The sequence below is a fragment of the Pantherophis guttatus genome, chromosome 5 (genome assembly GCF_059756535.1).
Source record: "Pantherophis guttatus breed Tessera chromosome 5, ASM5975653v1, whole genome shotgun sequence".
In the NCBI taxonomy this organism is placed as follows: Eukaryota; Metazoa; Chordata; class Lepidosauria; order Squamata; family Colubridae; genus Pantherophis; species Pantherophis guttatus.
In genome coordinates, this window is record NC_142067.1 from 2,684,799 (window position 1) to 2,711,805 (window position 27,007).

The 27,007-nt window shown below is 45.3% G+C and overlaps 2 protein-coding genes across 4 annotated transcripts; one reads left to right on the plus strand and one right to left on the minus strand.

Moving 5' to 3' along the window:
• Positions 1-6,771: 6,771 nt before the first annotated feature.
• On the minus strand, positions 6,772-25,434 carry PAAF1 (proteasomal ATPase associated factor 1). Of its 2 annotated transcripts, none has more exons than XM_060682726.2 (12): positions 25,082-25,434; positions 23,760-23,800; positions 21,294-21,397; positions 19,241-19,330; positions 17,600-17,698; positions 16,626-16,776; positions 14,679-14,873; positions 14,076-14,167; positions 12,652-12,767; positions 11,089-11,171; positions 8,870-8,956; positions 6,772-7,137 (listed from the first exon to the last, which is right to left on the minus strand). In XM_060682726.2, the coding sequence occupies exons 1-12, from the start codon at positions 25,210-25,212 to the stop codon at positions 7,064-7,066; spliced, it is 1,263 nt and encodes a 420-aa protein (XP_060538709.2). In that variant the 5' UTR covers positions 25,213-25,434; the 3' UTR covers positions 6,772-7,063. The 2 variants fall into 2 exon arrangements, with proteins under 2 accessions (XP_060538709.2, XP_087751849.1); XM_087895723.1 differs by having other exon boundaries at positions 23,932-25,101.
• Positions 25,141-26,564, plus strand: COA4 (cytochrome c oxidase assembly factor 4 homolog). Of its 2 annotated transcripts, none has more exons than XM_087895726.1 (2): positions 25,141-25,264; positions 26,021-26,453. In XM_087895726.1, the coding sequence occupies exon 2, from the start codon at positions 26,050-26,052 to the stop codon at positions 26,311-26,313; it is 264 nt and encodes an 87-aa protein (XP_087751852.1). In that variant the 5' UTR covers positions 25,141-25,264; positions 26,021-26,049; the 3' UTR covers positions 26,314-26,453. The 2 variants fall into 2 exon arrangements, with proteins under 2 accessions (XP_087751852.1, XP_034294656.2); XM_034438765.3 differs by having other exon boundaries at positions 25,153-25,264; positions 26,040-26,564.
• Positions 26,565-27,007: the final 443 nt, after the last annotated feature.

The following is a 27,007-nucleotide window of genomic DNA, read 5'->3' on the forward strand; positions in this document are numbered from 1 at the left end:
GGGGAAGGATATTGCAAACCCCCATTCCTTCCCCACTCCTGGGGGAAGGATACTGCAAAATCTCCATTCCCATCCCACTCCAGGGGAAGGATATTGCAAAATCTCCATTCCCACCCCACTCCAGGGGGAAGGATACTGCAAAACCCCCATTCCCTCCCCACTCCTGGGGGAAGGATATTGCAAAATCTCCATTCCTTCCCCACTCCTGGGGGAAGGATATTGCAAAATCTCCATTCCCACCCCACTCCAGGGGAAGGACACTGCAAAACCCCCATTCCTTCCCCACTCCTGGGGGAAGGATATTGCAAAATCTCCATTCCCAACCCACTCCAGGGGGAAGGACACTGCAAAACCCCCATTCCTTCCCCACTCCTGGGGGAAGGATATTGCAAAATCTCCATTCCCAACCCACTCCAGGGGGAAGGATACTGCAAAACCCCCATTCCTTCCCCACTCCTGGGGGAAGGATATTGCAAAATCTCCATTCCCACCCCACTCCTGGGGCCAGCCAGAGGTGGTATTTGCCGGTTCTCCGAACTGCTCAAAATTTCCGCTACCGGTTCTCCAGAACCTGTCAGAACCTGCTGGATTTCACCCCTGATATAAGTACAAGCATGAATCGAATACATAAAATGAATACAATTAAAGGGAATATTAGGATAGGGACGGTAGCAGTGGTGGGATTCGAGTAATTTGACAACCGGTTCTCTGCCCTAATGATTTCTTCCAACAACCAGTTGGCCAAACTGCTCAGAAAGTTAACAACCGGTTCTCCCGAAGTGGTGCGAACCGGCTGAATCCCACCACTGGACGGGAGGCACGCTGGTGCTCTTATGCACGCCCCTTACAGACCTCTTAGGAATGGGGTGAGGTCAACAGTAGACAGTTTTAAGGTTTAAAGTTTTGCTTTAAAGTTTTGCCAGAGGTTTGGCCAGTGGCTACTTTGCATTGGATGGGAGACCACTCGGCGATCCCCAGACAGAATAACACGGACGTGTAGGATATGAGAAAATTCAAAAAATAAAATAGCATGTAGGTCTATAGGTTAGAAATGCATATAAGTCAAGGTTCAATTTCGCTTAGGCAGAGGGTTGGACTGGATGATTTGCAAGGTCTGCTACTCTGGTAAATTTGTTAGACGTTATTCTGCTTTTAAGACATGCTGCTGACCAATATGTAACAGTGTTGTGTCAGAATAAATCTTCTTTTGTTTTAGGACTGTTAAGAGGCCTTGAAAAAGAAGGACGTTCCTTAATGCTAGGGCAGTAGAGATAAGAAAGAGTCATGCTTACAAATTATTTTATGGGCACAGTTATGCGGAGGTGTTGATAAACATGTAATTAGAGAAAGAGATGATGTTCTCTCTAAAAGGCGATTCGGATTAGCTGTGATCGGTCACTGGGTGCGATGTAGGAGGGGCATGGGGGGGCGTCGGGATAGGGAACTATAAAATGTAATGATTTTGAAACTTCAGGTGTGGCTTTCTGGCTCAAACTCCTTTGTTGAGATCTACAGATACCACCCTATTTTGCAAAATTGTTTTTATTCTTTCCTTTTAATAAAAGTCTCTTTGTTTTCATCGACCCAGGCTTGTGGGTTGAATTCATTTCTGTTGTGGCTCCGTTACCGGAGCCTGTGTCATCGGCAGGAGAGGACTCCGAGAGTGAAGGAGAGGAGTTGGCAAGGCCTCCCTCTCCAGGACCCTCCTCTCTGGCAATGCCTTCGGTGTCCGCCGAAGGGCAAGAGAGAGGGCCGGGGCCAAGCACGTCCACGCAGCCACAGATGGACAGTGATGAGGGCAATGAGTCTTGGCTGGATCCTCGGCAGCGTCGCAGAGATAAGCGCACGCAACAGAAGAAAAGGCGTGCCCGAGATTAGGCTGAGTCACTGGACCACACCCCACAGGGTATAAAAGGGAGCGTGGTGGCCAGTCAAACCTTGTGACGAACAAAGCTGAAAGCTTCCACGCCATTCTGCATGGCCGGACTTTTGGCTATAGACTTTGCTGGATTATCTCTGGACTTGATTGACTCCGTAATTATTGAGCTGTTTCTTTTGATGTATCAGAAGTGGGGAGAAGTTATCTCTCCTCTTCATAAGTAATAAACTCTTGGCAGGCAGCCACTAGGTTGTTGCCAAGTTCCGTTATCATAAGGAAAAGGATTTTGCCGGTTGGTTTGGTCTTTAACTCTTAAACGTCTGTTGATGTGTGTGTGTGTGTGTGTGTGTGTGTGTGTGTGTGTGTGGTTGGGGACAGAACAATTTCCAACAGACGGGACCTTAAGAGGTCTTCTAGCCAACCCCATATATATATACCGTTTCATACGGTTGTGCAATCTTTTCTTAAAAACCACCAGTGATGGAGCACCCACGACTTCTGGAGGCAAGCTGTTTCACGGGTTAATTGTTCTCATTGCCAGGAAATTTCTCTTTTATTTCTAGGTAGGTTCTGTCCTTGATTATAATAACATACAGGGAGTCTTTGGCATCCAACAGTTCTTTTAGTCCTAAGACACAAAGGCACTGAACAAAGTGACTTTTGACCTTTTTTTTCACACTTGCGACCGCTGCAACATCTTCCTGGTCACGGGATCAAAATTGAGATGCTTGGCAACTGACTCATATTTATGACCATCGCAGTCTCCCGGGGATCATCTTTTGCAAGAAAGCTCTGGAGCTTGGGGAGGGCAAAAAATGGGCCTTCCTGGCCCACTGTGCCATCGCGTGGCAAAAGTGGGGGGAACGCGGGGGGGGGTCACACATGCATGCATGGGGGGGCATTGAATTATGGGTGTGGGCACGCGAGAGAGAGACCCCCCGCACTCCCCCTGCTTTTGGCACGCGACGGCAAAAAGGTTAGCCATCACTGGTATAGGCAATGTATTTTCCAAAGCGCCAGAAGGCAAAACAAAAGAAGAAGCAATGGATGGAAACGGAACGAAGAGAGAAGCAACCTAAAACTAAGGAGAAACTTCCTGACAGTGTGAACCAATAGAGGTGCAGAAATATTTCGGTCGTAATAATTTTCACATATAAAATTCGTGAAATACAACCTGCCTATTGTTCAAAAAAAATAAAATAAGAGCCGAGGTGGCGCAGTGGTTAAGAGTGCAGTACTGCAGCTACTTCAGCTGACCGCTAGTTCAGCAGATCAGCGGATCAAATCTCACCGGCTCAAGGTTGACTCAGCCTTCCATCCTTCCGAGGTGGGTAAAATGAGGACCCAGATTGTTGGGGGCAATATGCTATTTAGTATACTCTAGTGTAAGCCGCCCAGAGTCCTCGGAGAGTGGGCGGCATAGAAATACGAATAATAAATAAATAAATAAATAAATAAATAAATAAATAAATAGTCATTAGTCTGATGGCTGATGTTTGACAGCAAGCCTAAAAGGAGCCTGGTGGCGCAGCAGACTAATAGCCTGTTATTAACATTCAGCTGCCTGCAATTACTGCAAGTTCGAATCTCCCCAGGCTCAAGGTTGACTCAGCCTTCCATCCTTTCTAAGGTAGGTAAATTGAGGACCCAGTTTGTGGGGGCAATAAACTGACTTTGTATAAATATACAAAAGAATGAAGGCTATTGCTTAACGCATTGTAAGCCCCCCTGAGTCTCTGGAGAAGGGCGGCATATAAATCAAATAATAATAATAATAAAAAAAGTCCAAGATCGCAAGAGATGCTCCTTTCTCTGTAGGTATACAAGACATCACATACCAGGAGTAGCATATTAAGATCAAGTTCCCTAATCTTGAGCGTCTCCTGATTTGCACAGTGTGCTAAACTCTTTAACAAGGTGTGGATTAGTGCACAAGCCCGTAAAAAAAAAAAACATCTCCTGTGACTTTTGCACACAATATGTGCGGCCTCTCGCAGATCTGGGAAGGTGGGGGAGGCATGGCTAATGCCCATATTTTTCCATCTATTTTTCAGGGTTGGGGGTGCTCAGTGCTGAAAATAACCCCCTCAAAGTTAAATAAGAGCGTTTGCAGGCGTGTTTCGGAGGTTAGGGAGGCCGATGCAGCTTCGTACTGGTGTAATTGCAGCTTTTATGGTTTTTAATGTTGACTTTTAAGCCGAGACATGACTGGCTCTTTGCAAAAAAAACCAAAAAAACCTCTTTTTATGACCTCTTTAGACGACGACGCGTGGCTGCAAAAGGCTCTTCGGCAGCCGCTCTCTTTGTTTACCTTTCACCCGTTTGCTTCCTGCAGAGACTCCAAAGTGGCTGATCTTGCTTTGGGGGCTAAAGATAAGACTAGGAAAACATAATTATAGGAGGGTACTTTATCCACAGTTCAAATAGAACAGCGGCTGCTGCAGTCCGGGAAATGTTTTCCTGGAAAGCTTTCCGTGCATTTAGCTCCACAGGTAGTCCTCAACAACATCCATCAATCAGAATGGAGCCGGAAGGGACCTCGGAGGTCTTCTAGTCCAGCCCGCTGCTCAGGCTGGAGACCTTATACCATTTCAGACAAGTGACTGTCCAGTCTCTGCTTAAAAACCTTATGCATGCATGTGAATGTGTGTATATTTATATATATGTATTTTTCTTCAACTGGGTATTTTCCTACGTAAACCAAGTTTCTCAAATTGCAGCCATAGGCTCAGCGAAATCACATCCACTATCCTAGGCTTCTTCAGACAGCAAGCAAGCATTTTGCTGCCTATTGGGAGACTAATACAGATCTATTTCGGACTGATCGGTCCTCATCAGTTAGCCACATCCTTACCATGTGTCCCCTCCCCGTAGAGGATAAGTATTTGCTTTCTTCTCTTATCGTAGGTTTTTGTATGTATTTTTCTTAATCTATATTAGTCTCCCAATAGGCAGCAAAATGCTTGCTTGCTGTCTGAAGAAGCCTAGGATAGTGGATGTGATTTCGCTGAGCCTATGGCTGCAATTTGAGAAACTTGGTTTACGTAGGAAAATACCTGAAGAAAAATACATACAAAAACCTACGATAAGAGAAGAAAGCATATATATATATATATGCTATATGTATATCTATATATCTATATCTATATCTATATCTATATCTATCATCTATCTATCTATCTATCTATCTATCTATCTATCTATCTATCTATCTATCTATCTATCCCCTAAAATAAGACATCCCCTGATAATAAGCCCTATTGGGCTTTTGAGCGCATGTGCTAAAATAACACCTCCTCCCCAAAAATATTTAACCACATGCGCAGCTGGTCCCCGCCATTTCCTCTGGTTAGGGTTAGGGAGACAGAGCCGGAAATCAGGTAAGACGGCAAGAGGAGCCGCATCTTGCTCCACGCGCCCCAAAATAATAAGACACCCCCCCCCAAAAATAAGGCTAACCACTTATTTTGGGCTTCAAAAAAATATAAGACAGGGTCTTATTTTCAGGGAAACACAGTATCTATCTATCTATCTATCTATCTATCTATCTATCTATCTATCTATCAATCTATCTATCATCTATCTATCTATGCAATACTATATATGCAATCTCTCTCTCTCTCTCTCAATCATCTCTCATCTCTTTTATCTAGTATCTATCTATCATCTATCATTTATCTATGGTATCTATCTATCTATCATCAATCTATCATCTATGCAATACTATATATGCAATATCTATCTATCTCTCTATATCTATCTATCTATCTATCTATCTATCTATCTATCTATCATCTCTTATCTATCATCTATCTATCATCTATCATTTATCTATGGTCTCTATCTATCATCGATCTATCATCTATGCAATACTATATATGCAATCTCTCTCTATCAATCAATCATCTCTCTCATCTCTTTTGTCTATCATCTATCATCTATCATTTATCTATGGTATCTATCTATCAATCAATCAATCAATCAATCATCTCTCTCATCTCTTTTATCTATCATCTATCATTTATCTATGATATCTATCTATCATCGATCTATCATCTATGCAATACTATGTATGCAATCTCTCTCTCTCTCTCTCAATCAATCATCTCTCTCATCTCTTTTATCTATCATCTATCATCTATCATTTATCTATGGTATCTATCTATCATCGATCTATCATCTATGCAATACTATGTATGCAATCTCTCTCTCTCTCTCTCAATCAATCATCTCTCTCATCTCTTTTATCTATCATCTATCATCTATCATTTATCTATGGTATCTATCTATCTATCTATCTATCTATCAATCAATCATCTCTCTCATCTCTTTTATCTATCATCTATCATCTATCTATGGTATCTATCTATCTATCTATCAATCAATCATCTCTCTCATTTCTTTTATCTATCATCTATTATTTATCTATGGTATCTATCTATCTATCTATCTATCTATCAATCAATCATCTCTCTCATCTCTTTTATCTATCATCTATCATTTATCTATGGTATCTATCTATCTATCATCGATCTATCATCTATGCAATACTATATATGCAATCTCTCTCTCTCTCTCTATCAATCAATCATCTCTCTCATCTCTTTTGTCTATCATCTATCTATCATCTATCATTTATCTATGGTATCTATCTATCTATGGTATCTATCTATCTATCATATAGCAATACACATGCACACAATCTTGACTTTTTTTAAAACCACATCCAGTAAACCCCACTGTGTCTGCCTTTTCAGATCCCAGTTGAGATACTGTCAAGAGGGGCTTATGGGAATTCCTCCCAGGAGGTCATTTATCCTGGCCTCTCCTCCCTCGGGTCAGTTCCTTCGCCCTGGCTTAATCATCATCAAAAGATGGCTGAAACCCCCTTGTGCTTTTCCAAATGCAAGGTGGCCTTTAATAACAAGAAACCTTCGGAGCAAAAAATTTTCAGGCATCCTGTGTCTTGTTTTTGCAGGAATACCCGGTTCAGCCCCGAGTTCAGGTGAGGTCTTCTTAAAGTCATACCTGTCATCAGCTCTGTTCAAGCGACTGTATAGATAGAGCCGTGCTATAGAGGACTACAAACAGGTGCCCTGTTGGCCCTTTTCCAAACAGTCACTGGGAGAAATCCCTGAACTAAATCCAGCATTTGCAAATCCGCTGTTGAACTTTCCAGGCGGATCAGAGATCGGAAAGCTGGTATCTCCGAAGGATCCCATCTCGGCAGCAGGTGTAGATTTCTTTCCCCCAGGGAGCTACCTGGAAAAATCAGAAAAAAAAAAATATCTCAGCTCAAATGGATCCTGACGACACCCGGGTTGTCTCCCGTTTGATGTACAGGTAGTCCTCGGCTTATGACCACAGTTTCAGCATACAATTTCCACGACGAAGCGAGACAGTTGTTAAGTGAGTTTCGCCCCATTTCTCAAAGCTTTCTGGCCACCGTTGTTAAGCGAATCACTGCAGTTGCTAAGTGAGTCACACGGTCTACAATTGAGGCCAAAATTTATGTTGCTTAAGTGAGAAAGTGGTTTGTTTTATGTTTTGTTTGTTTTATTAAATTTATATAGCGCCCTACTCCCGAAGGACTCAGGGCGGTGAACAGGCACAAAATAAAATACATAAATACAAAAGTTAGAAACATAATTAAAACCAAATTAAATAATTTAGCCCAAGACAATTAAAAATCCCAATAATTTAAAACAAATTAAAATTCCAATTTAAAAATTTAAAAGAAAGGGGAGAAAATTTGAGTTTCGCCCCCATGTTATGACTTGTCTTGCCGCCGCTGCTGAGTGAATCACTGCAGTTGTTAAATTAGTAACACGGTTGTTAAGCGAATCTGGCTTTCCCCCTGGACTTTGCTGGTCGGACGGTCACAAGAGAGGATCAGGTGATCCTGGGACACGTAGACTGTCATAAATGTGAGTTGCCAAGCATTCAAACTTTGATCAGGGGACCATGGGGATGCTGAGACAGTCGTTAAGCGTGAAAAAAAAAAATTATAAATTCTTTTTCAGTGCCGTTGTAACTTCAAACGGTCCCTAAACGAATGGCTGTAAGTCGAGGACCAGCTGTGTGGTTATTTTTAATGTTATAATATTTCATTTGTACATCCTAGGAAGGAAAGGGCGGTTTCTAAATTTAATAAATAAATAACTTTATTTTCCCCATCTTGTCAAGCAGAGAAAACATAAGAAGCGTGCCATAGTGGCGGATAAGAAGTATACAAAAACGAATAAGAAGTGTATCTTTATAAACAGATTAACAGAGTTGGAAGGGACCTTGTAGGTCATCTAGTCCAACCCTGCAACCAAGCAGGAGACCCTATACCAGTGATGGCTAACCTTTTTGCCATCATGTGCCAGGAAGGGGCGGAGAAGGTTCGTGCATGCGCGTGCCCACACCCATAATTCTACGTGTCCCGCGCATGCGCACGCGACCCCCCCTCCCCCCAGCTCCTGGCATGCGATAGCCCAGTGGGCCTGTTTTTCTTTCTCACCTGGCTCCAGATCCTCTCTATGCATCTGGGGAGTTGGAAAACGGGCTGTTTCGGGCCTCCGAGGCGGTGGGGAAGGCTGTTTTCGCCCTCCCCAGATGCATAGAGAGGATCTGGAGGATCTGGAATGAGAAAGAAAAATGTGCCTTCCACACCCTCCCCCAGGTCCTCCGGACGCAGGAAACAGCCTGTTTCTCTACTTCTGGTGGACCCAGAAGGCCCGAAAATCAGTTGGCCGGGGCGCACATGCGTACCGGAGCTGAGCTGGCGTGCCAGGCAACATAGCTCCGCGTGCCACCTGTGGCACCCGTGCCATAGCTTCGCCATCACGGCCCTATACCATTGCAAATCATATGGTTCTTGATTTTATACCCAAATACTTCCCTCCCTCTTTCGGTTTTTGGGGCAGGACCCCAATTCCTTTTTTATTCCTGCCACACGTCCCTTCTTTGCGCGAAGTAAATCATGCTGAATGTTGTGTTTTAAACCTACTTTGTACACAGGATCACAGTCGGGTCCGGTCAGCTCAAGCACGTGGTCGAGATCCTGCTGCATAATAAAACAAGTCCCGTCACCTGCAAACAGGTAAGCAATCAAATTCCGCATTTGGTTTTTGCAAATGCTAATTTTTTTTTTTAATACTTACCTTTCTATTTTTGTTAAGTCTCTTGGAGTCACTTGGGATAGTGAGATTGGCGGCATATACATTTAATTAAGGAGCATCTTTTCCTACACTAGTGGCCCAAAATTGTGGAAACCTTTTGGGAAAAGTGTATTTTTGAGGTTTGATGGCTAATAACACCACTTTTTTGGGGGGGGGGGAGTAGTACCATAAAATTATATAATCAATGGAAAGATAATTTAATCAAGAATGTAATGCTTTTCAACTTTTGTTTGAGAGATAAAAGTGGCTTTTGTCGTGGAATTCTAGATTTTAGGCCCAATCGGTCTGCGCTGAACAATCCTTGCACTCGACTTCACATTGCATTGTGCCATTTCATCTTGTATACACCCAGATCAGTGCTTTCGATTTTTTTTACTACCGGTTCTGTGGGTGTGGCTTGGTGGGCGTGGCATGGCATGGCTTGGTGGGCGTGGCAGGGGAAGGATACTGTAAAATCTCCATTCCCTCCCCACTCCAGGGGAAGGATACTGTAAAATCCCCATTCCCTCCCCACTCCAGGGGAAGGATACTGTAAAATCCCCATTCCCTCCCCACTCCAGGAAAAGTATACTGTAAAATCCCCATTCCCTCCCCACTCCAGGAAAAGTATACTGTAAAATCCCCATTCCCTCCCCACTCCAGGAAAAGGATACTGCAAAATCCCCATTTCCTCCCAATCAGCTGGGACTTGGGAGGCAGAGAATAGATTGGGGCGGGGCCAGTCAGAATTTTTACTACCGGTTCTCCGAACTACTCAAAATTTCCGCTACCGGTTCTCCAGAACTGGTCAGAACCACCTCTGACCCAGATGATTTTCTTCTGTCACATAGGCACAGTCTCTTAATTCTTCTATCACCACTTGCTGTTGTGCACTTTTTCCTGCCTTTTACCAGTGTGGTTTTGTAGTGACTGAGTCTCCTTATACCTCTTCAAAAACTTAGAAATGCCACCTTTTGTTTTATTTATTTATTTTATTCAATTTTTATCCCGCCCTTCTCCTAGTGGACTCAGCCAGAACTAAAACACATACCAATACAAAATTTAAAATTTTTAAAAGAATTACATGACTTTGGCCCAAAATTTAAAACATTCAAACTAAAACCCATTGACAGTTTAAAAACTAAAAAAAAAAGGAGCCTTGGTAGTACAGTGGTTTAATGCACCCTGTTATTAACACAGCTGCCTGCAATTTCTGCAGGTTCGAAGGGCAAGAGATAGGGCCGGGGCCAAGCATGTCCATGCAGCCACAGATGGACAGTGATGAGGGTAATGAGTCTTGGCTGGATCCACGCCAGCGTCGCAGAGATAAACGCGTGCAACAGACGAAAAGGCGTGCCAGAGATTAGGCTGAGTCACTGGACCACACCCCACAGGGTATAAAAGGGAGCGTGGTGGCCAGTCAAACCTTGTGACGAACAAAACTAACTACTATCGAGTCACATTGCATCTTTGGAAACAACATTATCGGCCTTGGATTTATTTTACAAACTGGACAATTATTGAACTGTGGGTATTTTGTTTATTGAGTAAAAGTTCTTGGCAAGCAGCTACTGGGTTGCTGCCAAGCGTCTTATCAGAAGAATTGGTTGTCTGCCAGTTTATTTAACCCCGGCTGTCTGTTTGTGTGCGTGTGTGAGACGGGGACAGAACACCAGATAGGGTGGGGGACCCCACCCATCTCACCCTGCCCCTCCCAGGAGTCTCCACACGGCCCGATTTGGATGCCAGGTAAGTGCAGGGCCCACATGGAGGATCTGGGAGGGCGAAAAACGGGCCTACCGGAAGTACCGGAAATCTGGAAACGGGCCCATTTCTAGCCTCTGGAGGGCCTCCGGAGCCCGGGGAGGCTGTTTTTACCCTCCTGGAGGTGCCAGAAAAGCCTCCAGAGCCTGGGGAGGGCGAAAACACCCGCTCCATGGTACAGGAAGCGGACTAGGCCACGCCCCCCATGGCCACACCATGCCCACCCCTGTATTGGAGGTTACCGTGAGAGAGCAGGCATCCATATAGATTTCCTTACCGCAGAAATAAGAAATCAATTACCTTGGCTGGCAATAAATCCATCTTTGTAAGGCATCAGGGAAAGGACCGGAGCGCCTGATCTCTGGATCACTCGAATGGGAGCTCTGGAAAATGGAGAAAGAATTCAATATTTAAAGGTCTATATGGAGATCCTCCACCATCCAGGCCACGATTGTCCCAAAGGTGATTTCTTTTTCCAAAAGATGACTGGACTCTCTTGATTTTTTTTTCCCCTTCGAAAACGTTTCGCTTCTCATCCAAGAAGCTTGGATGAACCGAAGAAGCTCCTTGGATAAGAAAGCAAAACATTTTCGAAGGGAAAAAAAAATCTGGTTTTTGAACGGGCTGCTTTCACGAGCATCGCCTCGGTTTCTTTGCGCACAAGGCCGGAGCAAATTTATCCATTTCTACAACCCTCTAAACCTGACACCGATCTACTACAGGTAGTCCTTGACTTACAACCGTTCAAACTTACAACGACACTGAATATGACCATTTTTCACACTTACGACTGTTGCAGAATCCCCGGGGGGGGTGTCACATGATCAAAATTCAGACACTTGGCAACTGACTCATATTTATGACGGTCGCAGTGTCCCGGGGGGGTCACGTGATCCCCTTTTGCAACCCTTCTGACGAGCAGAGTCAATGGGGGGAAGCCAGGTTCGCTTAACCATCGTGTGACTAAATGAACAACTGCAGTGTTTCACTTATAAGCTGTGGCAAGGAAGGTCGTAAAACGGGGCAAAACTCTCTGAACAAATGTCTCGCTTAGCCACAGAAATTTTGGGCTCCATTGTGGTCATAAGTCGAGGACTACCAGTATATGAAAACATAGTTAAACGGACAAGACCAACAGCCAAATTAAGCTTCGAAAAGAGGCCATTACGATTATCTTTGAAATATATTTATCAGTATTCAGCTGAGGGGGAGTATAATTTATCTATATGTTTGTTGGGGGGGTTATGCACAATTTTCTTTTGTTTTTCTATTCCTTTTTTTTCCTTTTTGCAGTCTGTATTTATTTATTTATTTATTTATTGGTTCGATTTATATGCCGCCCTTCTCCGGAGACTCAGGGCGGCTTACAATGCGTTAAGCAATAGCCTTCATACTTTTGTATATACCTGCTTAGTAGGGCTTTTTGGGCCCCCCCCAAGCGGTGTTCTTTTTTACACAAAGTCAGCTTATTGCCCCCACAATCTGGGTCCTCATTTTACCTACCTCAGAAGGATGGAAGGCTGAGTCAACCTTGAGCCTGGTGAGATTCGAACTCGCAGTAATTGCAGGCAGCTGGTGTTACTTAACAGGGCTTTAGTCTGCTGCGCCACCAAGGCTCATGTTAATGTTTTAATGTTTTGAATAAAATAAAAAAAATGGGCCGGGGGGGGGCGGGGGAAATAAGGAAACGGTTGCTGGATTTTTTCCAAAGCAGCTGGGGATTTAGTATACTGCTTATACTACTTAGTAAGCTGCTATTTAGTATACTGTCTTTGGCGTAAGCCGCCCAGAGTCCTCGGAGAGTGGGCGGCATAGAAATATGACTAATAAAATAATAAATAATAATAATAGAATCTGACTCACTTGGTGTTTCGGACATCCAGCTGGTAGATGCTCCCATCCTGCGTCCCTCCCAGCAGATACGTGTTAGAGAGGAAAGTGCAACAGTTGAAAGCAGCCGAACTGATAAAAAGAAAAACCTAAGGAGGAAATGGGAGAAAAATGTGGTTTGAAATCCAATCTAACCCCACTCCCTTCTAGCACTGATGATGTTACCTAATTGGGTCACGAAACGTCTGCAAGAAAAAAAGCCAAGCTCAGGGAACACCAAGGAGCCCACAGTTCTCCTCCTTCTTCTTCTCTACCACCCGCCTTCTTCTTCTTCCTCCTCCTCTCCACAAACCCACCTCCCTTCTAGCACTGATGATGTTACCTAGTACGGTCATGAAACGTTTGCAAGAAAACAGCCAAGCTCAAAGAGCACCAAGGACCGCATAGCTCTCCTCCTTCTCCTTCTCTACCACCAGTCTTCTTCTTCCTCTTCCTCCTCCTCCTCCTCCTATTTCTCTCCACAAACTCTACTCCCTTCTAGCACTGATGATGTTACCTAGCTGGGTCACGAAATGTCTGCAAGAAAACCGCCAAGCTCAGAGAGCACCAAGGAGCCCTCATTTCAGCCCTGAAGTGCAAATATTAAAAGAAAGAATTCTTTCATGGAAGATAAATCAAAAGTGAAATCAGTTCATCTCACAAAGGCTGTGTTGTGACTCCGACCCCAGAGGCCGACATCGGAGGGAGAAAGCTCCGAACATGAAGGAGAGGAGTTGGCCAGGCCTCCCTCTCCAGGACCCTCCTCTCTGGCAATGCCTCAGGTGTCTCCCGAAGGAGAAGAGATTGGCCAGGAACCAGGTATCTCCTCGCAGTAGGACAGTGATGGAGATAAGTCTTGGCTGGATCCACGCCAGCGTCGGAGAGATAAGCGCACGCAGCAGAAAAGGAGGCGTGCCAGAGATTAAGCTGAGTCACTGGATCACACCCCACAGGAGATAAAAGGGGGTGAGGTGGCCATTCAGACTCTGTGATGGACAAAACTAACTATTAGCGAGTCACATTGTATCTTTGAAACAACGTTATCTGCCTTGGATTTAATACAGACTGGACTTGACAATTCTTGAACTGTGTGTATCTTGTTTGGGTTTATCTGACGGAGAAACAACCCCTCCCTCTATGAGTAAAGTTCTTGGCAAGCAGCTACTGGGTTGCTGCCAATCCTCTTATCGAAAGAATTTGTTGTCTGCCAGTTTTATTTAACCCCTGGCTATCTGTTTGTGTGCGTGTGTGAGACGGGGACAGAACAGGCTGATGCAGATCAGAGGCAAAGCTCAGCTGAGTTGCTTAGGAGCAAAATGCCCCCCCCAACTTCCCTTATTCTGGTTTGAGATACATTTCCAATCAAAGACAACCAAGAAAAATTGGCCCCGTTATCCCACGTGGAGAAGGAATCTTACCGGCTGCCTGCTTTGTAACCCCACGCCTTGCAACTTTTTGTCCTCCCGAGCCAACAGCAACAGCTTTCCTTCCGTGCCAACTTCGCGCTCACCTGTAGTGGGAAGAGAGACGGTTTGGTCTCATGCAGGGAAGGGCGAACTTGCCAACTTTAAGACTTGTGGACTTCAACTCCCAGAATTCACCAGCCAGCTAGCCGCCATGCCTGAAAAGTTGCCAGATTTCCAGGCCCCTGGAAGGTTAAAAGCCAGGCAACTGGGAATTCTAGTCCTGGGAGCTTTAGTTCTAGTTGAAGTCCATAAATCTTAAAATTGTCAGGTTTGGAGACCCCTAGTCTAGTGGTTAAGGCATCAGGTTAAAAGCCAGGCATCCAGGAGTTCTAGTCCTGGGATTTCTAGTTCTAGCTAAAGTCCGCAAGTCTAAAAGTTGCCAGGTTTGGAGACCCCTGGTATACTGGTTAAGGCATGAGGGTAGAAGCCAGGCACCTGGGAGCTCCAGTCCTGTCTGAAAACAAATGTCTGGGTTTCAGCACGATTCAAAGAGAAGCAAAGAGCCTGGTCCTGCATTTAGAAGAAAAATCAACCCGTTGCAATGTAATCACTTACTGGGAAGTTCTTCAGGGGACCCCAAGTTTAAAGAGTTGTCCGTGGCATTCAGAGCAATCCCATTGATCGGAGAGCCACAATCGGCTACGATGCCCAGGCAAGTCGATCGCCCGCAATCCCAAAGGCGCGCCGTGCCATCCCGCGAGCTAGAGATCACGTTCCTGCCTCTCTCCACAATGGCCGTGTCCAGGATTCCTGCAAAAGAGAAATATTTAGCAACTGACTCTTGCCAGCTTTGTTGCTGCGGCGCCGCTGCCGGATTGCTGAACACCTAAATGCCCGCTTGGTGCCAGGGCTCAGCTCTGGTTGCAAAACAGCTTGCCAAAGTTTTAAGAATCCCAGCTCTCGGGAGCCAGTAGGAGCCGGATCTAATTCTACGTGTAGTCCTCGGATTATGAGACAGCATTGGGCTCAACATTTCTGCTGCCAAGCGAGACAGTTCTTAAGTGAGTCTTGCCCCGTTTTACGACCTTCCTTGCAGAGAGTCGTTAAGTGAATCACTGCGGTGGTTAAGTGAGTAACGCGCTTACTAAGGGAATGTGGCTTCCCCATTGACTTCGCTTGTCAGAAAGTCGCAAAAGGGGAACAGAGGACAGACACACACACCCCGGGACACTGCGACCGTCATAAATGTGAGCCAGCTGCCAAGTGTCAGAATTTTGATCACGTGACTGTGGGGGGGGTGCTGCAATGGTCCTAAGGTATGAAAAACAGTCATAGGTCACCACTCTATAAAGCCTGAGTAAGACCACACCTAGAGTACTGAATCCAGTTTTGGTCACCACATTATAAAAAAGTTGTTGAGACTCTAGAAAAAGTGCAGAGAAGAGAACCAGGATGATGAGGAGACGGGAGGCTAAAACATACGATGAACGGTTGCAGGAACTGGGCCTGGCTGGTCTAGGGAAGAGAAGGACCAGGGGAGACAGGAGAGCATCTTCCAATATTCGAGGGGCGGCCAGAGAGAGGGGGAAGGGGGTTGAGCTATTTTGCAAAGCACCCGAAGGCCAGACAAGGAATAATGGATGGAAACTGACCAAGGAGAGATTCAACCTGGAAATAAGGAGGAATTTTCTGACAGTGAGAGCAATCAACCAATGGAAGAGAAGTTGCCTTCAGAAGTTGTGGGAACTTCATCCCTGGAGGCTTTCAAGAAGAGACTGGACTGCCATCTGCCAGAAATGGTGTAGGGTCTCCCGCTTGGGCAGGGGGTCAGACTAGATGACCTACAAGATCCCTTCCAACTCTGTTAATTTGTTAATCTAAAATGATTAAGGGACTGGGGACTAAAACATATGAAGAATGGTTGCAGGAACTGGGCAAGCTAGTCTAGTGAAGAGAAGGACCAGGGTAGACATGACAGCAGCGGTCCAATATTTGTCAAAAATGATGTAAGGTCTTCTGCTAGGGCGGGGTGGGGGTTGGGCTGGTCTAGATGACCTCTCAGGTCCCTTCCAACTCTTGTTATTCTATATTCAATGGAAGAGAAGTTGCCTTCAGAAGTTGTGGGAGCTTCATCCCTGGAGGTTTTCAAGAAGAGACCGGACTGCCATCTGTCAGAAATGGTGTAGGCAGGGTCTCCTGCTTGGGCTGAGCTAGATGGCCTCCCAGGTCCCTTCCAAATCTGTTAATTCTGTTATTCAATGGAACAGAAGTTGCCTTCGGAAGTTGTGGGAGCTTCATCCCTGGAGGTTTTCAAGAAGAGACTGGACAGCCACTTGTCTGCAATGGTCTAGGGTCTCCTGCTTGAGCAGGGGGTTGGACTAGAAGACCTCCAGGGTCCCTCCCAACTCTGATGAGGTTCTATGTTCTGTCTTTTGCAAGGACTGTTCCACACAGGACAACTGAACTGACAACACTCCTTCAAACTTCAGCCATATATGCAGCTGGCTTAATTCAATTCAGCTCTGGGCTAACTCCAGCGCTCGCTTCTCTCTAGGTAGGTACCTGCTTTGTGTCCTTGAAAAGTTGCGACGCAGTTACCATCCTCTGCAGACCAGATCTTCAGCCGGGCGTCCATCCCTCCGCTCAGCACCACGATGCCCGATGGGAAAAACCGACAACAATTCACATCGTATATGTGACCTTCCAAATTCCTCTGAAAAAGACCATGAATGGAGCACATTATCTTTTTTTTTTAATTTTAAAAAGTTTTTTTTATTTTAAACACATTAAAAACACATTAAAAATCGAACATATACATACAACCAAAAATAACACAAAAAAGAAAAATATCACTTTTCTTTCAGCTATACACAGCGGTCTGCTCTTTCTATACATCAATATTTACAAATATTTAAGTATTTACTTATTTGACGTTCATTTTCTACTTTATATCATTTCTTCTTTACTAACAAAAGATCATACACATTTTCCCCCTCCTTTCTTCATTCATTTAACTTATTTCCTTATGTTTCAACCATTCATACCATCTACTCCAAACCTTACAATACTTTGATTCTTCTTTCCCCTTAATTTCTTTAGTTAATTTATCTAATTCTGCACATTCTAGAATTTTTTTAATTAAATCCTCTTCCATTGGTAGTGTTTCCTTCTTCCAATATTGTGCGTGTACAATACGTGCTGCAGTCAATATATGCAATATAAGGTGCTGTATTTCTTTAGTATAGTTGTCTATTGAGATTCCTAACAGAAATTGTTCCAGTTTTCCCTCTGTTGGGTTCTGAATTATTTCTACTATCCAAGTTTTGATTTTCTTCCAGAATTTTTGTGGATGGAACACATTATCAACAGATGCCGTGCTTGCTAATTGGGACCGGAAGTTCTGGGGCTACTCAGCAAGGCGGTTGTTAAACGAGTCACACCGCATAGCTGGCTGGGGAATTCTGGGAACTGGAAGGCCAGCCCTCTTTAAAAGGGGCTGAGGTTGGGAAACACTGGCTTAGGCAGGCGAGACTTACTCTAACTTCCCCGTTAGCGGCTTGCCAAATTTTCATAGTGCCGTCAGCGCTGGTGGAGACGCCAAGCCCTCCTCCGCTCGAAATGTCAAGGCAGGTGATCTACAATGAAGAGAGAACAAGAGCAGTGAGAAATAAACGGGTCGATCGATTCTCCAAAGCCTCCGAAGGCAGAACAAGAAGATGGAAACTAAGCAAGGAGAGAAGCAACTTAGAACTAAGGAGGAATTTCCTGACGGTGAGAACAATTAATCGGTGGAACAACTTGCCACCAGAAGTTGTGAATGCTCCAACACTGGAACTTTTTAAGAAGAGATTGGACAACTATTTGTCTAATATGGTTTAGGGTTTCCTGCCTAAGCAGGGGGTTGGACTAGAAGACCTCCAAGGTCCCTTCCAACTGTTATTCTGTTTAATGAAAAGAAGGACTAGGGTTAGGGTTGGAATTGGAAGCTGGAAGAAGTCCCAACACAAGACAGAATAATATCTAAAGTCATGGAACGTGCTGAGATGGACAGACTCACCAAGGAAATTCAAGGAAAGGAAGAATCTGACTACTATCTGGTTTGGCAGAGGTGGTATCAATGGTTAGAGGGAAAAAACCAAACCAAAAGAGGATCCTAAAAGAGTAAAACAAAATCCTGTACCAAATAAGATTTAACAATGCATAATTAAATATTAATAAAATAATATCGTTATATAAGGCGAAAGGAAGGAACATATATCGAGGAATTTAGGTTATTGATGTCGGAGGAAATTTGACATTACGTTTAGATGTCATTTATGTTATTGATGTTGTATTTGTCCTATTTGTATATTTGTATGTGTATGTGTATTTTGTGTGTTTATATATTTAATAAAAAAAAGAAAAGAAAAAAGAAAAGAAGGACTAGGGGTGACATGAGAGCAGTCTTCCAATATCTCAGGGGCTGCCCCAAAGGAGAGGGGGCTCCACCTATTCTCCAAAGCCCCTGAAGGCAGGAGAAGAAGCAACGGATGGAAACTCATCAAGGAGAGAAGCAACTTGGAAGTAAGGAGAAACTTCCTGACAAGGAAGACAATTAACCAGTGGAACAGCTTGCCACTAGAATGTGTGGGTGCTCCATCACTGGAGCTTTTTGAGAAGAGATTGGACTGATATTTGTCCAGAATGGTATAGGGTCTTCTGCTCGAGCAGGGGGTTGGACTAGAAGACCTCTAAGGTCCCTTCCAATTTTGTTATTCTGTTAATTTATTTTAATCTTAAAGGGGAGAGAGGTTTTATGGAGATAAGGAAAGTGTCACTCCCTCCTGGGAAAGTAGTAGGAAGTGTGAGGAAGTGACTCAGAACAGTCCTACCTTAACCTCATGGGCCTTTCTGAGCCAGGGAAGGTTTGGGAGAGGCTTTCAAGATTCTGTTCATGGACCCTCTATTGCTGGAAATATAGGTAGTCCTTGACATATGACCGTAATGAAACCTTACCATTACAGTTCTATGTCGTAACAGCTGTGAAATGGGTCAGTCATATGACTGCAAGGGGTCATTCAGCGAAAATCGCAATAATCAAGTGAACCATGGTTTTGCTAAAAATAATTTTAAAAAATGTATCCTGCCTTTATTTCCTTTAATAGTCTTTCCAAACCGGGTGGCAAAACAATACGTACACTTTTCTGATGGATCCTGCAGAAGGAAGTATAGGGTGCCAGAAACTGGCTAGAGGTGTTTTCCCGCGAGCAGGAGACAAGCAAACTTTTCTGAAGGAGATTAAAAAAAGAAAAATTGATATAAAAATAAGATTGACCAAATGCAGATTATCTCAACCCTACTTTCCTTCCGTCTACCTATCTACAGTACCTGCCCACTCTCTTTCCTTCCTTCCTTCCTTCCTTTCTTTTCTTTCTTTCTTTTCTCTCTCTTCTTCCTTCTTTCCTTCCTTCCCTTTCTCTTTCCTTCCTCCCTTCCTTCCTTTTTTCTTTTTTTCTTTCTTTCTTTCTTTCTTTTCTTTCTCTCTTTCTTTTCTTTCTCTCTTTTTCTTTCTTCTTCCTTCTTTCCTTCCTTCCCTTCCCTTTCTCTTTCCTTCCTTCCTTCCTTCCTCTTTTTTTCTTTCTTTCTTTCTTTCTTTCTTTCTTTCTTTTCTCTCTCTTCTTCCTTCTTTCCTTCCTTCCCTTCCCTTTCTCTTTCCTTCCTTCCTCTTTTTTTCTTTCTTTCTCTTTCTTTCTTTCGCTCTTTCTTTTCTCTCTCTTCTTCCTTCTTTCCTTCCTTCCCTTCCCTTTCTCTTTCCTTCCTCCCTTCCTTCTGTCCTTCCTTCCTTTCCTTCCTTCCTTCCTCCCTCTCTCCCTCTCTCCCTCCATCCATCCCAAAGTCTAACAATTCGGAGGTCCATGTGGACTTTCAGTAAGAAAGTTAAACAGCCACACACAACAGCTTTTGCAGTATGTGGTCAAACAAAAAGGCAAGATGGTGTCATATTTTATTGATTATTTATATATACAGTATCCTGCCTGTATTATTTTTATGAATAACTCACATGCTCAATATTCTTTCCTCCTCTTATTTTCCCAACAACAACCCTGTGAGGTGGGTTGGCTTGAAAGAGAGTGGTCCAAAAATCACCCAGCCAGCTTTCATGCCTACGGCAGGACTAGAAATCACTTCTGGTTATTAGCCCAAAGTCACCCAGCCGGCTTTCATGTCCAAAGCAGAACTAGAATTCACCGTCTCCTGGCTTCTAGCCTGGCGCTTTAACAACTAGATCAAACTGAACTTCCTCCCATTTCTTGTGTTATTTTATCTCAGGTTCTCGCAAAAGGACACAAAACACACAGTGGGTTTTTAGCATAGTTATCGTCCTCTTTTAACGACCTCCATAATTCCGGGGTGGTGGAATCTGGGCATCTGAATGGAGATGAGTGTTTACTGGCCGGATGCCTTTCCTGTTGCCAGGGCGGAGTTTTGTTCAGCAAATATATTCTCAGTGTGCCCAGAGAGAGAGAAATATCTGCCTCTACCTAGGATCAAACTCACGGCCTCCTGAATGTGAGGCGAGAGCGCCCCCTCCAAGCCACAGCACCACTCCATTTTTAAGCTTAGTATAATAACAAATTGATGATATACCTGCAATCTGAGCCTGTAGTACAGTGGTCTAAAGCACCCTGTTATTAAGACCAGCTGCCTGCAATTACTGCAAGTTCAAATCTCACCAAGGCTCAAGGTCGACTCAGCCTTCCATCCTTTCTAAGGTGGGTAAAATGAGGACCCGGTTTGTGGGGACAATAAGCTGACTTTGTATAAATATACAAAAGGATGAAGGCTATTGCTTAACGCATTGTAAGCCGCCCTGAGTCTCTGGAGAAGGGCGGCATATAAATTAAAGCCAAAAAAAAAAAATCTGTCACATGTGCCTGCATAGCCAACCTGTCTTTTTCCTCCCACCTTCCTCCCCTCACCTTTAAATCCTCCATCAATCTAGCCCGGTATTTATTTCTCAACCATGGCAACTTTAAGCTGTCTGGACTTCAATTCCCAGAATTCCCCAGCCAGCTATGCTGGCTGGGGAATTCTGGGAGTTGAAGTCCAGGTACCTTAAACCTGCCACAGTTGAGAGAAATTCTGGGTTCTGCATTGGATGTGGTTCCCAAACGCTTCTGCCTTTCCATATAATATGATTTTTTTGGGGGGTGGGGGGAAATGTTGCCAGATTCTGCTTTTCGACCATACCAATGTTACTGCGCTGACTTCAAATCCTTCGGAGGCTACAATTTCAGGAATCCCATCTGGGCTCAAACCGTGACAAGTCAGAGTTCCATATAAAGTTGATTTCCCTAAAGGAAGAAGAAGAAACGGTATTGTTGGAAATGGTATAGGGTTTCCTGCTTGAACAGGAGCTCAAGGTCCCTGCCAACTCTGTGATTCTGTTACAGGACCAAAATTCAGTTAAGTGCCAACGCTTAGCAGGTGCTAAAGCTGCAACCCTCTTTTGAAAAGAAAGAACAGAAGGGGGAAAAAATGCTAATTTTTCAACGGTTTTTAAAAATTTGATTTATATGCCGCCCTTCTCCGGAGACTCAGGGCGGCTTACAATGCGCTAAGCAATAGCCTTCATACTTTTGTATATTTATACAAAGTCAGTTTATTGCCCCCACAATCCGGGTCCTCATTTTACCTACCTTAGAAAGGAAGGAAGGCTAAGTCAACCTTGAGCCTGGTGAGATTTGAACTTGCAGTAATTGCAGGCAGCTGGTGTTACTTAACAGGGCTTTAGTCTGCTGCGCCACCAGGCTCTTTTGTGTGTCCTAGTACATAATGTTGTGTCCTAGTACATAAAATGTACATTTTTATCAGCAACCTAAACTGGTAATTATCTGCAAATCTTTCCATTGGTGGCACCATCCATGTGGCCTAGAGGCCGGCACCCTATTCTATTCCACCTCTTCTAATTCTATTCTATTCTATTCTATTCTATTCTATTCTATTCTATTCGATTCGATTCTATTCGATTCTATTCTATTCTGAGTTGTGTATTATGTCTTCTCAAGGTTAAATTCCGGGCTTGCAAATATCATCAGTGAACACAAGTAGTCCTCGACTTACGACCGCAACTGAGTCCCAAATTTCCATGGCTAAGTGAGGCGAAGTGAGTTTTGCCCCATGTTACGACTTTCCTTGCCAGTTGTTAAGTGAATCCCTGCTGTGGGTTAAATTAGTAGCGCTGTTAAGTGGATCTGGCTTCCCCCATCGACTTTGTTTGTCAGAAGATCGCAAACGGGGATCACGTGACCCAGGCATACTGAGACCGTCATAAATATGAGTCAATGGCCAAGCGTCTGAATTTTGATCCAGTGGCCCTGGGGATGCTGCAATGGTCGTAAGTGTGAAAAGCACTCATAAGTCACGTTTTTCAGGGCCATTGTGACTTTGAATGGTCTGTCAACTTGCAAAGCTTTCAAGTTGCCATGAGCAGGAGGGAGGGAGAACTGATAGAGCTAATTGATTTCCCTAACTGAAGCTGCATTCCATACATTCTTCCTGACCGCAATCAGAAGGAGGGTGTTGGATTTCACAGCCAACCAAAGTGGTTAATCGGAGAATGTGATTTATGACACGGCCAGGGAGGAGGGGAGAGAACAGGGTCATAGGGGAACGTAAATCTACGTAGGATCAGTCCTAACTGCATCCAAGGATTGCCGGAATGTTGCTCCTAATAAATGAATATATTTCCTTTGAAGTTCGGATCATGGCTCATGAATTCATTAGGGCATTTTTCGGAAACTTCACATGGTCACTAAATGAATGGTTGTAAGTGGAGGACAACCTGTAACCACCTCCTGAATGAAACGGCCCCGTCCAGTCCCCAAGCCAATCAACAGAGCCAGGCTTTTACCAAAGGCCCAAAAGGATGGGGGCCGAACTCACCTGGAAAGGGTGGGTCTGATATTTATTTATTGGTTCAATTTATATGTCGCCCTTCTCCGGAGACTCAGGGCGGCTTACAATGCTTTTAAGCAATAGCCTTCATACTTTTGTATATACCTGCTTAGTAGGGCTTTCGCCCCCCCCCCCCAAGCAGTGTTCTTTTTGTATACAAAGTCAGCTTATTGCCCCCACAAACCGGGTCCTCATTTTACCTACCTCGGAAGGATGGAAGGCTGAGTCAACCTTGAAATATCCAGGTTTACACAGCCTCCTTAGCTATCATTCCTGCATATAAGCCACCATTCCTGGATTTGCATAATCACAGGTGACCGCCTACAAGCAAACCCCAATGCAGGTGGAGTGTTTTGGTTGTTTTGATCCCAGGGATCCAAAAAAATAAAAATAAAAATACAGATCTGAGTTTACAAACTCATAACACTTTCTCGTTGGATCTTATGATTTATGTTGATTGCGGAAAAACAATCATAAGTCACTTTTTCCGTTGTAACTTTGAACGGTCGCTAAATGAATGGTTGTAAGTCGAGAATCACCTGTATTGGGAACCCCAAAACCTGATGCAAAGAATTCGGACCATACCATGCAAGCCATAAGTTTGAGCAGGTCTATTTTAAGACGGAAGGGATTGGAGAGGGGGATTGGATGTTACACGAGGCGTGTAACATCCGAGTAGGGATGGAGGAACAGAAAAAACTGGAACTCCTTGGCAAAATCGCTCGACAACAACAGGAGAGGCTGATTTTTCTCACTCACCTGGACTCCTGCAGCTCAGCCAAACCTCCTCCTCATTTCTCCTAGAAAAGTGGGGGAGAAATAAACCATTAGAAATAAATCAGGTGATATGGGAGACATATAAATTTAATAAATAAAAGCAATAATTGAAAGGGCTGCGGTGTTGCATCCCGATGGCCAAGGGCTTCCCTACCTGTAAATTAAATGGGTTTATTGTGGCGTTTGTCAAACTTGGTGACTTTTAAGAAGTGCGGACTGCAACTCCCAGAATTCCCCAGCCAGAAAAGCTACCAATCAACTGGTAGGGTAAACAGGAGCAGAAGGGGTTTGAAGCACATTGTGGCATGGGTGGATGGGAATTGTAGTCCCTGAGAGGGCTGGAGTGATTGCCTCAGTGTCTTTTCTGCTGTGGACTCCCGCACCCAGAAGGCTGGGACTGGTGGACACAAAGATCCCCTAAAACAAGTCCATGCAGTTAAAAGCCTATTGTGGTATGGGCGGATGGGACTTGTAGTCCCTGACAGAACTAGAGTGCCTCAGTGTCTACTCTGCCTTGAACTCCCGCACCCAGAACACTGGGACTAGTGGGCCCAAAGGCCCCTAAGAAAAGTCCATGCAGTTAAAAGCCCATTGTGGCGTGGACGGATGGGAATTGTAGTCCCTAAGAGAGCTGGACTGCCTCAGTGTCTTTTCTGCTGTGGACTCCCGCACCCAGAAGGCTGGGACCGGTGGACCTCTAGACCCCCTAAGACAAATCCATGCAGTTAAAAGCCCATTGTGGCATGAGTGGATGGGAATTGTAGTCCCCGAGAGGGCTGGATTAATTGCCTCAGTGTCTTTTCTGCTGTGGACTCCCGCACCCAGAAGGCTGGGACTGGTGGACCTCTAGATCCCCTAAGATAAATCCATGCAGTTAAAAGCCCATTGTGGCATGGGTGGATGGGAATTGTAGTCCCTGACAGAACTAGATTGCCTCAGTGTCTACTAACTTGGACTCCCGCACCCAGAAGGCTGGGACTGCTGGACCTAAAGACCTCTAAGACAAGTCCATGAAGTTAAAAGCCTATTGTGTTGTGGATGAATGGGAATTGTAGTCCCTGAGAAGATTGGATTGATTGCCTCAGGGTCTTCTCTGCCTTGGACTCCCGCACCCAGAAGGCTGGGACTGGCGGACCCAAAGACCCCTAAGGCAAGTCCAGGCAGTCCCCACCCCCCCCACGATCCCCGGAGATTCCGTTCCAATTTTTCCCTCAGGGATCTCCGGGTGGTCTCCCTTCCCCGCCAGGGCACGCCGCCAACGCCGAGGGGCGTGGCCGGCGCCGTCGTGGGCGTGGCCTCCCCACCTCAAGACCTGGTCCCAGTCGCTCTGGATCCGCAGCACCGGCGCCTGCGCCATCTTCGCCTCAGCCCCGCCCCGGAAGTTGCCGCCCGGGGACCGCCCCCCGGAAGGCCCAGGCGCCGCCCACCACGGCATCAGTTTGGCGGAGCCGGAAGACTTGAAGCGGCGGTTGGAGGCGCTCGCGGAGGTGGGCGGGGCTTTGTGGGGGGGGGGAGGTGGCTTGGCCTACCTGGCAGGGCTGGCTTGGGGTGAGCGACCGCGCCGAGTCTCCCCCTCACCCCAGCCCTGCGAGGTAGGCTTGTTTGGGGGGGGTGGAGAAAGGGACGCTTCCTTCCCGATATTTTATTTCAATAAGGGGTAAAAATTAGGTCGTTTGGTGAGCTAAGTGGGCAACGAGGGCCCCCCTTTGTGACCTTTGGACTTCAACTCCCAGAATTCCTGCTTCCTCCATTGACTTTGCTTGTTGGCAGCCATGACGGCTCAGGAATCCTGGGAGTTGAAGTCCACAGGGCATAAAGGAGCCATAGTTGGCCCAGGAATTCTGGGAGTTGAAGTCCATGAGTCATAAAGGGTCCATGGCTGGCTGAGGAATCCTGGGAGTTGAAGTCCACAGGGCGTAAAGGAGCCATGGCTGACTGAGGAATTCTGGGAGTTGAAGTCCATGAGTCATAAAGGGTCCATGGCTGGCTGAGGAATCCTGGGAGTTGAAGTCCACAGGGCGTAAAGGAGCCATGGCTGACTGAGGAATTCTGGGAGTTGAAGTCCATGAGTCATAAAGGGTCCATGGCTGGCTGGAGAATTCTGGGAGTTGAAGTCCACAAGTCTTAAAGCTGCCAATTTGAAGACCTCTGGGTTAGGAGGTTACAGTCTCACCTGGCTCGAGTAGCTTCACACTGGTGTAGATACCACAAGGATTTTTTTTTTTTTTTTTTTTGTTAAGCAGCAGGTTCTCCTTTCCCCAGATTTGCCAGGATGTCTGGCCACAACTGGAGCCAGAAGACGCAAACAAGGAGGGAGGAAGAGGAGGAGGAGGAGGAGGATCCTTTCGACCAGATGATCCAGCGGACGGGCTGTGCCACTTTCCACTACGCCGTGATGGAGTGCATGGCAGAACACCAGGACTGGCGCAAGTGCCAGGAGCAAGTGCAGAGTTTCCGGGCCTGCATGACGGAACATCAGAAGCAGCGAGCGGAAGAGGTCAAGAGGAGGCAGAAGCTGCACCAGGCCGCCAGCTGACCGAAGGGTAGCGCAGGGGAGTCGCCCGCTGGACTCCCAAAGCTTCGGAGCAACGCGAGCCCAGCAAGGGATGGCTATGCAGGACGAAGCCATCATCAGAGATTTGGAAAGAGCTAAATTTTGTAGGCCAAAGATGTGTCTACCGTCAGACCCGTTAATGCAAAAAAAAATGGGAGTGGCATTCTTTTTTTTTTTGCTTTTAATAGGAAAAAATGTGAAGCCTCCTGCCAGGATAAATGGAATATTCTTTCCTTTGTTGGTGTTGTTCATTTGTTTGAGGTTTTGGCAATGTTTTCCCAATCTGGGCAAAAATCTCGGAGTGAAAACAGGGACGGGACGGGACACAAGTATTTTAACACAATAACAGAGTTGGGACCTTGAGTGGTGCGGTGGCCTAGAAGTGGAGCTCTCACCTCACAATCAGGAGGCTGTGAGTTTGATCCTGGGTAGAGGGTGATATTTCTCTCTTTGGGCACAATGAGAATGTATCTGCTGAACAAAACTCCGCACCAGCAACAAGAAGGGCATCCGGCCAGTAAACACTCACCTCCATTCAATTGCCCAAACCACCCCGCAAGGGATTATGGGGTCATTAAAAGATGATGAAGAAGAAGAGTTGGGACCTTGGAGGTCTTCTAGTCCAACCCTCTGCTCAATCAGGAGACCCTATACCTGTGATGGCGAACCGATGTCA

Bases quoted from the DNA above. Each gene is read 5' to 3' on its own strand.
- PAAF1 (XM_060682726.2), bottom strand. From the start codon at position 25,212: ATGCCGTGGTGGGCGGCGCCTGGGCCTTCCGGGGGGCGGTCCCCGGGC. The intron at 21,398-23,759 runs GTGAGTGAGAAA...TTCTTCCTTTAG, and splicing joins GCTGAGCTGCAGGAGTCCAG to GGAAATCAACTTTATATGGA. The intron at 16,777-17,599 runs GTAAGTCTCGCC...GGTCTTTTTCAG, and splicing joins CCGCTAACGGGGAAGTTAGA to AGGAATTTGGAAGGTCACAT.
- COA4 (XM_087895726.1), top strand. From the start codon at position 26,050: ATGTCTGGCCACAACTGGAGCCAGAAGACGCAAACAAGGAGGGAGGAA.